This window comes from Haliotis rubra, unplaced genomic scaffold (assembly GCF_003918875.1).
Source record: "Haliotis rubra isolate DU_JTF1 unplaced genomic scaffold, ASM391887v1 Scf364, whole genome shotgun sequence".
NCBI classification, from domain to species: Eukaryota; Metazoa; Mollusca; class Gastropoda; order Lepetellida; family Haliotidae; genus Haliotis; species Haliotis rubra.
In genome coordinates, this window is record NW_025767040.1 from 998,949 (window position 1) to 1,013,581 (window position 14,633).

General features: G+C 41.3%; 1 protein-coding gene across 1 annotated transcript in view; it reads right to left on the reverse strand.

Annotated features, from left to right (window-relative positions):
* The window catches only part of LOC124285625, a 38,619-nt gene extending 34,964 nt beyond the window's left edge, over positions 1-3,655 (reverse strand). Inside the window, 1 exon segment of the mRNA XM_046721886.1 lies at positions 1,814-3,655. Within this exon segment, the coding sequence (XP_046577842.1) occupies positions 1,814-2,977 (1,164 nt within the window). The 5' untranslated portion in view covers positions 2,978-3,655.
* Positions 3,656-14,633: the final 10,978 nt, after the last annotated feature.

Here is a 14,633-nt window from a genome sequence, read left to right on the forward strand (position 1 = left end):
TATCTACAACTGCAACAGCTATATGATTGATGTCCACCAGACATGATTTTGGCATCATGAGTTACAATACATATCATTAAGACATTGAGTACAGGTTCAGGCTAAAACGTCACCACAGCAAAACGGCACCCTGAAAAACGACACCATTAGGACATAACGGAACCTTGGCTTGGTGAAAACGGCTACAAATCTCATGGCGAAAACGGCACCAACTAAAATCTTATGGGGAAAACTAGTTTGTTATTAGATAATCGGATTGCAGAATGTCTATATGATAAATACATCTACTATCATGTCAGAACTATCAAAATTTAAGAACGATGTATTTTTATATTCAAGGATACGATGTGAAAACTACTTTAATACGGTAAATTACTTCGATTATGTATCCAGCTATTTGAACAATGTACTGGAGCAGCATTTATATAAGCCACTAGGCTTGTTCGCCTATCCAGGTTTCTTTGATGAAATAAAATATGTTTAAACCAAATACATCTACTGTGCCGACAGTGACTGGAAATGGGCATCCCATAGCCGATAATCCGGATTGCAGAATGTTTAGATAGTAAATACATCTACTGTGCCAACAGTGATTGGAAAGGGCATCCCAATTTAGCATGAAGTCAACTAAGTCTGACCACCCGATCCATTAAGTTGCCTCTAACATGCAGGGTTTCATACCTCATAGTGATTGTAGCAATGTGAAATCCTCAAAAGTATGTCAAAGAATGTGATCATCTTAGCCTGAAGATCCCTTGACAATGGGCCATTTTCAGGATTATTAGCCATTTTCTGAATTTAGAATGGGCCACTGCCCTTGTATCAATAGTAAAATTTTAAGGGCCATTTTTTATTTTAATGTGCAAAATGTGCCCCTGCCTTTCCCAATCCCTGCCTTTGTAGAATGATACCTAGACTCCTTCATAGGGTGCTTTGCGAGTAAATAATGCAGACAGATTGTCATCAACATCTCATATGCAAATTTTAAATGTTAACACAGGAAAATACATATAATCATATTCTAAAAACCTTAATATCACTATTGGCAAAGTGGTATGACCTAGTGTAAATGATCTAACAACCACCTACAACATCAACACTAAACCAAAACAAGAGCATCTCTACAGCCTGCAAAAAAAACTTCTTTAGTCTGAGAAATAATGTCTTCTTCATTAAAATAGAAAATATGTTTATTCAACATACCGGTATTTTGATTTCATCCATACTGCATTTAGGAATCCACTTAATGCTTTAGATATAAGTCTTAGTTTTCCTGGAATGTAATCTGAAGAAGTGTATTACTGGAACAAGCACTGATGGCATATGCTAGTGTCTGGGTTAATTAAATGTCAGGGACACTATTAATATTGATAATGGCATCTGTGTCAGACATCAAATAACAAAAGTTCAAACATTGAAAATGTAGTATATCTAACTTCAATCACAGCCATGCAGAGCAACAAATCTTGGCTTCATAACTCTAGTGTACCTATGTCTACTTATGTACTGTTAAATATGTTTCATTACTATACTGAATCCTTAAAATGCAAAATATATCCAGTGAAAATGAAATGATCTGCAGACAGAGTAATAGGGCACTATAGATATGTGGATAATAAATATTAATAACATGCATATATAATTTTGTGTGTATGCATTCCATTCCAGTTAATGAGTGTAAAATTGAATACCTCAGACAAACTGTTGCATGTGTGAATCTATGATTTGCACTGGTGTCTTGTCCTCTATCAGCATCACATAATCAAAAGTTCTTACCAAACCAAAGAACAGGAACAGCACACTAAATTCTCACCTGAAGTTCACACCACGCCACTGCTACTCCATTTTCGCTATCCAATCCTTTGAACACTGTTTTGAAAGAACCACGGCCAATCTCAATATCAAATTTAAGAAACCTTCCACCCGGTGAAGATGACAAGGGAGTTTCCTCACTCTCATCTTTCCTTTTTTCACCTTCCTTTTCTTCTTCTTTACGTAATTTAGAATCTGCTTCAAGTTGTAACCTCAAAGCTGTATCACTATCTATGGAAACACTCTGATCAGATATCCTAGCATCAGGGCCATGACTATCAGCAACATTCACATACATGACATTACTCCGACTGGATAGTGCTGAACGCAATTCTTCTGTGACAACATTACTTTCTACATTATCAATTTTAACACTTCTTTTCACTGGTTTAGAAGGTTCACTGATAAAACGATGATATCGAACAGGTGTTGAACTGTTGATCTCAACGTCCTTCCCAATAGTTGTTGAAGACTTATCAGGTTTGATCACCAAACAATGTTCCTCTGATTTGTTTTCCTGACTTTGAGCACTAGTATCCTTTCTTTGCATTGATCTAATTCTGTTGGAAAGATTCTCATTTGAACCGTCTTTCAAATTTTCAGTTGACGACCTAGTCCTAGCTTTACTATCTTGTTTGACGGTTATTTCTTTCACTTTGGGATTATCAACATTAGACACTTCCTTTTCCTCAACACATGCAGATGATCCTGGTAGACTTGATGATCTATCCTTTTTCAGTATTTCATCTTTCGGTTCCACATTGCTGACAACAAATCGGCTTGTCTTCTTTCCAATAGCCTTCTCAGACTGCAAAGACTTGCCAGTTATATCATCGGAAATACATCTCCTGTCTCTTTTAATTCTACTTCCTGTTGAGGACCTCTCATGGCTTATCCTCTCTGGAGACTGTTTATTCCCATTTGCTCGCCTGTCTACCTTACGAATACTGAATTTCTGACCCATGTCTCCAGAACCCCTCTTTCCCTTCAAGAAGACAGGGGATCGTGTTGACTTTCCGGTTTCCCCTGGTCCATCATGTGCTTTATCTTGGGGCATGTCTAGGGATCCATTTACAGTCTGTTCAAACTGACCTTTGTTCATTGTGAAATTCCAGACAAACCAAAATAACTCAAAATGTAAACAAAGGTTAAATAAATAAATCATGTAACAGTCTGTACCTGATGTACTGAATGGTCAGTCCCTTTCTGTCACTCGTGTGTGCCACACTGAAGACAAACCGAGTTGGGGTTTCCACATCTAACCTCTCCATCGTGATTTCATCCGGAATCACACTTTATCCGAGACAGATGTAGATTATAAACAAAGAATAATACAATATTATTCAACTGGTCGATTCTTTTCGGCGAATGAGAAGAATCAAATACTCACAGTTTCTCGCTAATGCGGAGGTTTCGATACAGGCATGATCGCCTGTCAAATTACCTTCTGCCGATTCAGCGATGTATGTAATACAGCCATGTTTGTAAGTCTGCCAAGATGTGTGGAAAATGAATATTCACGTTGAGTTCACTCAGCAATGTTCAAACAGTCTGGAAAGGCTCCAGCCATCCTATTTTCCTGTACTTGTTTTACATGTCTGATAGAGCTCACTGGATATCGGTCAACAACAGGCACTAAAATATGTTGATGTAATTGCCTTCCACGATTGTTAGGAAGCACAGTGTCCCCTCAACACGAAGGCTGGTGATTGTGGAACAATTCCCACTCATGGGAACAAGTCTGGATCCATCGGTTCACTCATATTTTCGAAGATCTAGTCACAGTTTTGACACTTATACACCTTCGTCTTCTCGATACAATGGCGGCTGAGTCCCCTGTAAACTGAGATTGCGAAAGTAGTTCGTTAGCGTTCACGTGAATTATCAATATGAAACACAAAATCGCACAAACAACATAATAACTACACTAATTCTATTTTAGTCACATGCAAGCATATTGCCAGTATCATATTTCACAAAAACTGGAATCATGCTAACAACTTTTGAAAATAGGAACTATTTCTCGAGAGGCGTAGAGGTTGTGAAACGTCGGATATCCGTCTGGGAAGCAGACGAAAGCATTCAGAACAGTCTGACCTCCGTGGAAGAGACTGGTTCGAAGTGGTGGCTTCATGCCGGGGAAAGAAAATGCAATTTCCAGTCTGACTCAGAGACCTATTTATTGAACAGATATTGATCTAAAGCTGATGTCTGGATGTGTTTATTGGACATGTGTTTTCCCCAACACAGTTATGAGAAAAACTAGTGCAAAATGCACCTTGGTCATATAATTATGTTGATTTCACAGAAACCGGATTCGACTGGTTCGATCTTATGTTACACATTGTGAGACTAAGTACACCATCCCATCTGCAGAAAATCGGAACATATGGCTGCAGGTGACGGTGACACGTGTATGTGAAATAGATTACACTTTGTCTTGATGCTCCGTTCACATTCCATTAAAGTGTACGTTCTAACATCGCAGGGGACAATGATTTCAAACATAAAGAAATAGATCTACTTGAATTTTTTTTATTATGCAGATATTCGCAAAATACAGTAAATATATTTGCAACTCAACATCTAATAACTCGATCGGTTTATCTGATTACAGATCTCGCCCCCGTGAAATGCAAGAAGCATTTTATACTCTTCATGCATGTTGAGGAGTGGGCGATTTTAATGCATAATAAATGTATATCTACGTCTCTTCCTGACAGTAGGCTAATTGTCCATTCCATATACACTGGGATAAGCTTTAATGTGGAAGTTTCAGACACACTTTTTTATAATTCAAATGTATTTGATGTTTAAAACTACATAAAGAAAATATTTCGTATTGAAACAAATTTTCCCATAAAACAATTTATAATCAGTCCTTATTCACACTTATAACACTTACACTTAAAATATCAGTTTATGAAACCAAACACGCATAAATCGGAACCTGTATAATCCCGCTATTTATAATGAAGGCAGTTTCGTGGTCGAACAGTGCTAAATGAAATACATACATGTACAGCAACAGGTCACGGATAAATGCAGCTTAGTCAGTAATGCTTAACATATATCGTCCGGCAATAGCTATACATTCGTGAATAAGCACTACATAACATACATTAATTATTTGATTTGCATTCTACAAGTTGGTGAGTCAAAAATGAAGCACACAACTTTATGGATGACAAGTTGTCATCCATGAAGTAGATGCTTCATTTCTACCATATATTGACGGGCCGTGAATAGCTAATTTACTAGGACGTCTCGTGGCGCTCTGGTGCACACTGCATATATTGAAGAGCCCGGTCTTTGGCTACCTACTAAGTTAGCCATTAAGGATAATTACTGTATATTGCCGGATCGAGATTACGTCAAGGTATTTAACACACACCATGCGGTCTCGGATGTCTTGCAAATATACATCTAATTCGCTTAATGAAGTGCATTGCCTGAGTGATATGCAAACAGGTTGTTCGCAGGACTGTGAACCAGCAGCAGTTTTAGGTCAGTGAGAGCTACATAGTGTCTTACTTAAATATGCGGGGGGTTTCAGCCCCATTATATCCCACATCACCTGAATACCCGTGACGTCAGTGGCAAGGCACCCCGGTTTACCGTTAGATTCACTTCCATACATATCCGGTCTTACCTATATATACTCCACCCAGTTGGGTCACAACGGTCGATTTAAATTTTTGAATAGCCCGTTTTAACGAATGTATTTAATTTCTCGACTTTAAATGTTTAACGACAGCGGTACGCGTATTCAAAGTTTATTGGTTGGTAACATGCTTATTTTGTGTTTTGTCGCATTAGCTGTTAGTTTATTGCTGAACCTCACGTATGCCTGTATGTATTCCTTCATGGTGATCTTATTCACCTGTTTAATTCACTTCATCATTCGCTTCTAATTTATGACCGTCGATACAATTTCATGTATGTAAGACATACATCGCCAGCAGGTGCGCCCACCTCCTATATTCTCCCGTGTCGATCATAAATATTTGTGGACAATACAGGAAAGGAGCGAACCCAGTTCTTGTACACCACGGTTTCCGCTGCAGGTATATGGCTGTCAATGTAGGGCCCTTCTCATCGAATAAGGTGTCTCATTACACACGCACACGCACACGCACTGGCGAACGCATACGCACTCACGCATTGTGTGTGTTGGTGTGTGTGTAATCTACTGATCACAGTTTATGAGATCCTCTCCTATCTAACCTTATGTATTATTTTGTATTTGTATATGTATATGTACAGTGCATGAAAGGTGTGTATATACATACATACATGGCTTTCGGTATCTCGGCTCACGCACCTTTGTTTGTGCAATGTAGACCGACATACAGGCGCGCCAGTCAACTAACACCTAGCCTCTGAAATAAACACTTAAATTATACTGATACCACATAATGAAAAGGAGCCCCAACCCCTCTCTCTTGATTCAGGGTGTGTATTGCAGACTAGTGCGCCTGTTGTTGTTGAGTAAAACCGGATAACACAGAGTCCGGATTTGACAGATTCCACTGTAAGTGTATGTACCAGTATACGGGGGTTTATTTGACCCCATTTCTGAAGCCCCATATACCCAGTGAGGAAAGATGCAATTTACAAATTTGTTCTCCCAGGTTCGATAACTTTGATAGCATGAGTTTCGTCGGTTTGAAGTTTGTGCTGAGAAGACATCCACATGCCTTGATATGTTTGGTTCCATGGATGAGCACGACGGTATAATCACGTTACTTTTCCATATATCGTTGCGTTACATTCCCATTGACATTTACGGTTTGTTATTACATGTATATAATTAAAGCATTGAAATCGGCGCAAGCAGTCATAAGCCATAAATAATTCCGATTAATCTGTGTCCGCGAAGCTACCACTTGAAACTGCCTCTCCTTGCACTTCCGTCCTAGCAAGCACGTCTACGGCACACATCGTTAAGAGCCTTGAAATTCAACACAGAAACTGAAACAAAGGTCATTACCACTTCCAATGCTTTTCTTGACAATGTTTCTATAATTTGTTCAGGAAATACAATCATGCATGACTTTCTCATGTTCACATCGTGCTGGGAGGACTATTTGTATTTTTTGGTTAGAAAATCTTTGGAAGCGTTAGATTTATTGCTTGGTAAAAAGAATTCTTCGAAAGCATGAGGTTTCAGGAGAGTGTAGAACATGGGGTTCGGATAATGTTTCTTTTTCGTTTTTCTTTTGTTTCTTGTCCTTTTCCCTTAAACCTGTTTCTCTGTCATTAGATAACGCGTAGGTAATGTACGGATGTATTTTGCTAAACATAGATCTTTACTCAATCACAGACACGTTACATCATTGAATACTTTCTACTCACACATTGTGGAATAACGTGTACAGCAAATTATGCAAAGGTGATATATGTCTATCAGAGAAACAATTCTAACATTATAATAATGAATATTGATGCAGTTGCCAAGACAACCGACCTGCTCGTGAAAACACTTTGCTTCTCATGATGTTTCTAAATACAAATAAGTAAGGTTATTAAAAATGGGTCAAATAACAGGATTTTATCCGTGTAGCCTCCAACAAAATGCAGAACTTATAGAAAAAAGTCTTACATTCTCAGCATGTTTCTGTGGAGGTTTTACCGTGCGTTTACCCACCCCTCCCCTCTTCGCCCAATCCCTCTCCATGTAGGGGCATTAAGGCATAAACAATCGACATGTGCTGGTCACCAGGTGTCTCTGCATGTTAACGTTAGCCTGCAACACGCGTCAGGAAACATTAACACATATATTACACATGAAAAATATTACTAAGTCGAGGAATGTATATTATTCATTTTGATTTGTTTTGTATACACACGCCAGCCAAGATCTCGCACTATGTGTCGTGCATTCCGAAATGTTCCGCTATTATCTACACAAGGGTGGAATATGTAAATATATGAGTGGCATGATAACGATGCTACGAACGACGGAACATGTAAACAATTCGTCCTCTAAGTTGAAATACTGTGATATATATTTTTATGTTTAAAAATCACCGAGACCTAGTATTCAGTTTGTGATTATTACGGACAAGCGGTAGCTCTAAGACCTGCATCACTTCGGGCTTCACTCCCACATTCACCAGACACACTGTGCTGGAATATTGTTCAAAGAGGTGCTACTCACTCACACGAGTGTAAGTTGTTCATGTATGCTGTGAATGTCCATGCGCAGCTTTACCCAGGCATGTGATATTCCTTCTTTTGTGACAGTATATACACACGGTGAATATATCCTACAATCCAATTTCCAGTGCTGTGGTATACAGTGAGAATACATTCACAAACAAGGACCAGTTGAACAAATTACAGAACAAGTTACGTAATTTTTATTTTCTCAACATCAAAATTTGAAGGGAATAGATTTGGTGTTATAAACGGGTGATTTTTACTGGAAGAGTTGCTTCTCTAAAGTCGACAGTGATCACGAGTGTGAATCTCCAAAATCCGTCCATTGTTTATGTCAATACTTGTGATTAAGTGGATTCTGAATGACTTCGTGGTTATTTTTAATAAACTATTATTCCACTATTCTACTTAACCCAGTGGTTAAAGCGTTCGCTCGTCACGCCGAAGACCCGGGTTCGATTCCTCCACATGGGTACAATGTGTGAAGCCCATGTTTTGTGTCCCTCGCCGTGATATTGCTGGAATATTGCTAAAAGCGGCGTAACATTATACACACTCACTCTCTCACTTACAGTCACATTACGCTGTATTATCTGTTTTCGTCAAATCTGAGGTCCAAGGTCCACCCACACCAACTGCCCGCTTGTCAAATCTCCGGTTTAACCATCTCTTTCTATCTGTCCTGGCAGTCACGACACAATTCACCCAACTTCCGTCACGTGACCCAGCACAATTCACGTTAACGGCTATCGGTGAAAGACAGATCTGGAAAATACCCCAGTCACGGGTTCACCCTGTCTCACGTACCCGAGTGACCCTAACACCCGTCGCGCTCACGTTATGCAACCAGACACATGTCCACCATCCCAATGTATACCCCAGGTAAACCGGATGACCAATCCTGGTCACACTGCCTGCCCAGGGTATTTACACCGGGGTATGTACAGGGTACATACAGTTGTCGGGCTATTATTAACAGTGACACAGCGTGAGGTGCTAGTTTCCTTTGCTCTAACTTCCTCACACGTAATGAACTTATTGTAATGCCAAACGTGTATCGATCGTCGCTGCTATGGGCAGCTACTCCGTTTCCAGGAGACGAGGCAACCTGGCAGGTCGCTGTGACCTTTAACAGACCTGTATATATTAGTTGAAGCAGACTCTGGTGTGTTTAAACTATTACCTTCAATGTTCAACATCACAACACTGCGTCTATAGTGAAGGTTGTAGGTGGCCGATGTACAGGCGTTGGGGAGCTACGTGGATGGAGATGGATATGTAGAGGTGGTATTTACATATCCATCTTACATCTTATTGGTGATTATCGTAGTTCTTGTAGGTCTTCTAATGTATGTCGACTGCAGTGGGAACACTGTAGCAGCAACAGAAACAGTGGTAGCTGTTAAAGTGTGCGTGTGCGTGCGTGCGTACGTACGTGCGTGATGAGGTAGCAACTGCCCTGGCTTAATCATACAAATCATTTATTCATTTATACATTTTCAAATATATTACAGAATATTGAATACTAGTGTATCTGTGTAAGTAAGAAACATAGCAACATCTGTAGTTGACCACCATGAAGTCTAATACCGTTACACACAATATATTCCTGTCATCTAAATGTGACGCTGGTGACTAAACTACTCCCTGAAGTTGATATGTTTCAGTCATGGCGGGGTGGTAGTGACTGGTGAGTGAATGGTTTGGGTGTTTTAGTAATATTCCAGCAATATTACGACGAGGACATTAGAGATGCTTCAAACATGATACCACACATGGTGGGGATTCGAACCTGGACCTTCTCCCCAGCTTCTTCCCAGCTGTAGGACTAAAGTAGTAGGCGGGATATCTGTAGTATCAGTAGTTTATAACAGCCACATCAGCAGTAGCCTTTACATCAGCATCAGTAGCCACAATATTATCAAAAACTGGCCACGTTTGACAGCCAACTACTGCAGATTTTGCTGACATATAGGCTAATATACCGTCAATATTCCTGATATCCAGGCTACTACTGGCGATGTTGCTGCTACACATGCTACTAGTAATGATGTTGCTGATATACCGGCTACTGCTCAAGATATTGCTGGTATACCGGCTACTGCTGCAGATATTGGTGGTATACCGGCTACTGCTGCAGACATTGCTGGTATACCGGAAACTACTACAGATATTGGTGGTATACGGGGTACTACTGCAAATATTGCTGATATACATGCCACTACTGCAGGTATTGCTGATATACATACTGCAGGTATTGCTGATATACATGCCACTACTGCAGGTATTGCTGATATACATGCCACTACTGCAGGTATTGTTGATATACATGCCACTACTGCAGGTATTGTTGATATACATGCCACTACTGCAGGTATTGCTGATATACATGCCACTACTGCCACTACTGCAGGTATTGCTGATATACATGCCACTACTGCAGGTATTGCTGATATACATGCCACTACTGCAGGTATTGCTGATATACATGCCACTACTGCAGGTATTGCTGATATACATGCCACTACTGCAGGTATTGCTGATATACATGCCACTACTGCAGGTATTGCTGATATACATGCCACTACTGCAGGTATTGTTGATATACATGCCACTACTGCAGGTATTGCTGATATACATGCCACTACTGCAGGTATTGCTGATATACTGCACTGGTATTGTTGATATACATGCCACTACTGCAGGTATTGTTGATATACATGCCACTACTGCATTGTTGATATACATGCCACTACTGCAGGGTATTGTTGATATACGTATGCCACTACCGCAGGTATTGCTGATATACATGCCACCACTGCAGGTATTGTTGATATACATGCCACTACTGCAGGTATTGCTGATATACATGCCACTGCCACTACTGCAGGTATTGTTGATATACATGCCACTACTGCAGGTATTGATATACTGATATGCTGATATATGCCACTACTGCAGGTATTGCTGATATACATGCCACTACCACTACTGCAGGTATTTGCAGGTATTGCTGATATACATGCCACTACTGCAGGTATTGCTGATATACATGCCACTACTGCGCAGGTATTGTTGATATACATGCCACTACTGCAGGTATTGTTGATATACATGCCACTATATAGGTATGACACTACTGCAGGTATTGCTGATATACATGCCACTACTGCAGGTATTGCTGATATACATGCCACTACTGCAGGTATTGTTGATATATGCCACTACCTGCCACTACTGCAGGTATTGCTGATATACATGACTGCAGGTATTGCTGATATGCATGCCACTACTGCAGGTATTGCTGATATACATGCCACTACTGCGGGTATTGCTGATATACATGCCACTACTGCGGGGTTGATATACATACGCCAATTGATATACATGCCACTACTGCAGGTATTGCTGATATACATGCCACTACTGCAGGTATTGTTGATATACCTGCCACTACCTGCAGGTATTGCTGATACATGCCACCACTGCAGGTATTGCTGATATACACTGCCACTACCTGCCACTACTGCAGGTATTGTTGATATACATGCCACTACTGCAGGTATTGCTGATATACATGCCACTACTGCAGGTATTGTTGATATACATGCCACTACTGCAGGTATTGTTGATATACATGCCACTACTGCAGGTATTGCTGATATACATGCCACTACTGCAGATATTGCTGATATACCTGCCACTACTGCAGGTATTGCTGATATACCTGCCACTACTGCAGGTATTGCTGATATACCTGCCACTACTGCAGGTATTGCTAGTTTAGGGGAGTGACTAGGTCAGAGGATATTTAACAGAGTGAGAGAAAGGGGACGGAAGGGGCGGGGTGCGTATGGAATGAGAGAAAGATGAAGGAACCAGAGAAAGACACTGCACTGATGCTGATTCCATGGAAGTGGAATTCCAAGAATGTGCATGCCCGCTGTGCGAGGGTAGACTTACTGACGGGGTCACTGATAGCGAGGTGGAGTTCGCCTCGTGGCTGATGGTAATCACACTCGGCTCTCTCCGTCCTTCTCCGGTGTTCCCCAAACTGCAAGTTAGCTACAAACCGTTTGTTTTAACAGATACACATCTCTCCTCAGGCACAAAGGGGATCTCTGTGGTAGATTCTAGCACGTGCAAATGTTTTCCAGCATGGTGACATCGATATGCCTCACGCCGAATCCATCAACACCTCGTGTACACGCATGCTCTGTGGAACCTCGTTATACCGGACTAGTCAGTAAACCCTGAGGAAACTGAGGAAACTGAAGTAGAAGAAAGATTAAAGCTGGTAGTTAGTACACTTCGGGTATTGGAAGCGTCGTTATTGTGGACATGTTTTTATACAAATGTATGTATGATTGGAGGTTTCAAAAACAAATAGCCTGTAGCATCAGGAATACAACACTGCCAGGTGATGTAATCTCTCTCTCTCTCTCTCTCTCTCTCTCTCTCTCTCTCTCTCTCTCTCTCTCTCTCTCTCTCTCTCTCTCCGTCTGTCTCTCTGTCTGTCTGTCTGTCTCTCTGTGTGTCTGTCTGTCTGTCTCTCTGTCTCTCTCTCCTCTCTCTGTTTGTTTGTCTCTCTCTCTCTCTGCTCGCTCTCTCTCTCTCTCTTTCTCTATCCGTCTGTCTCTCTGTCTGTCTGTCTGTCTGTCTCTCTCTCTCTCTCTCTTGTAATCATGGTTGTTTTGGAAGCCTTCTTCATTTGCAGTACACCAAGGCATGCACGTTGATATATGGCTATGAATCACATGGTTTTTACCACACTCATCTGAAAATAGTTCAGGGTGCGGTGAGGACTGAGGCTAGAGGGGGCCCGACCCTTGGTACCTGAGTCGGTCTGGGCTTGATAAGAAACACTACATTCACTGAGTGTGATAAACTAGTTTCGAGAGATTATCGTTAATCGTGACCCCCGTAGATGGAATCTGTCGCTTCGTCCATTACAGTGCTTCGTGCAGAAACAATATGTCGAGAATTAGCGTGTGGACCATCTGAGCATCATTAAGCTGTTCTTCACGGCTCAGAACACGAGTGAGTAACTACGATGACACCAGTATGAAGGAACCGAGTACGTACTTTAGCATGGTGGTCAAACGCTCTATGCTACACCCCATTCCAATATCAGATATTTGGATAGACTAAAGCTTAGTCTCTGAATATATATAAATTTGATAGTAACAAATAATCCCATTTAAATTGAAAAGGAGCCCCATTGAGATGTGAGATTCAGAACCTGAACCTGAGGGAATCTAGACTCGCAGGGAGGCTTCAGTGTTGCATTGAGGGTTAGGTAGTAGGAAAAATAATGTGGTTCAGGGACTGTGAGACAGGCTAGCTTGAGTGTTGCATTGAGGGTTAGGTAGTAGAAGAATATAATGTGGTTCAGGGACTGTGAGACAGGCTGGCTTGAGTGTTGCATTGAGGGTAAGGTAGTAGGGAAAATAATGTGGTTCAGGGACTGTGAGACAGGCTAATATTTGGAATGAAGTGTACAAAAAGAATAATGGATTATTTGATTTGAAACATGTTCTTTATCAACACAGCAAGGTGCATAACAGAAAAGACATGCACGGAATTCTCAACATTGAGAAGTGTGATGTATGGAAAGAACCAAAAAGACTGACAGAGTATCTGAGTCTGATCAGGCTCCGTGGAAGCGGGATGTGCGCTGCTTGAGATAACCCCTCAAGATGGAGGCATTCTGTACGACTCACATTTCAATACCCCTCTGAACACTAAGTGAGTGTATTGCTGCTGAAGGGAGAGGAATGTGCATCCCATATTACATATGTCCCGACATACAGATACAAACGTTTTGTGACAGACGCCCTCAGAGGAACACCCCCGACCCGACGTTGAGCGGTGCCACTGAAGCAGATCCGTCACGGTGCATTGTGGAAGCTTTCGGAGCACGTGCACCTCCCTGTTGCCAAGGAGATGCTGACGCCGATAGTAATGGTGCTGTAGCATTCAACACATTTACAGAGCCGTGCAAAAATAGTTTATGTCATGTGAGCATTGAGAATGATTACGTTGATTCGGAAGATGATAGCTGTAACGATGATACTTCTGTTGACTGGAAAGTGATAAGCGCATTATGATATGCCAACCACTACCATCATGGCGTCCGGCATACCTGTTAAATATCTTGGCATCCAATTTAAGACGTCTTGGGTCATGTCGGTGTCCACAGGTGCATAAAACAGGGATTCGCATACAGACATGACCATGAAGCGCATAAAAGAGTGAGTGAGTGAGTGACTTTAGTTTTACGCCGCTTTTAGCAATATTCCAGCAATATCACGGCTGGGGACACCAGAAATGGGCTTCACACATGTGGGGAATCAAACTCTGGTCCTCGGCGTGACGGGCGAACGCTTTAACCATTAGGCTACCCAGAGCATAAAAGAAGACGAATATCAATACCAGCATTGAGATGTTGGCATCCACTAAAAAGATAAACAATTCATGGCATCCGGCGTCCTGTATAGTGGCATCTGGATTCTGAAATACCACTTAACAGGGCTCGGCGACCGGAGTGCCAAAAGGGGGATTGCAGCGTCCGTCATGCATGATCAACTCTGACTAAACGCTGACGTCTTAAATCACAATGAACACAACGACCCATGGCGCTGTAGATGCCGTGG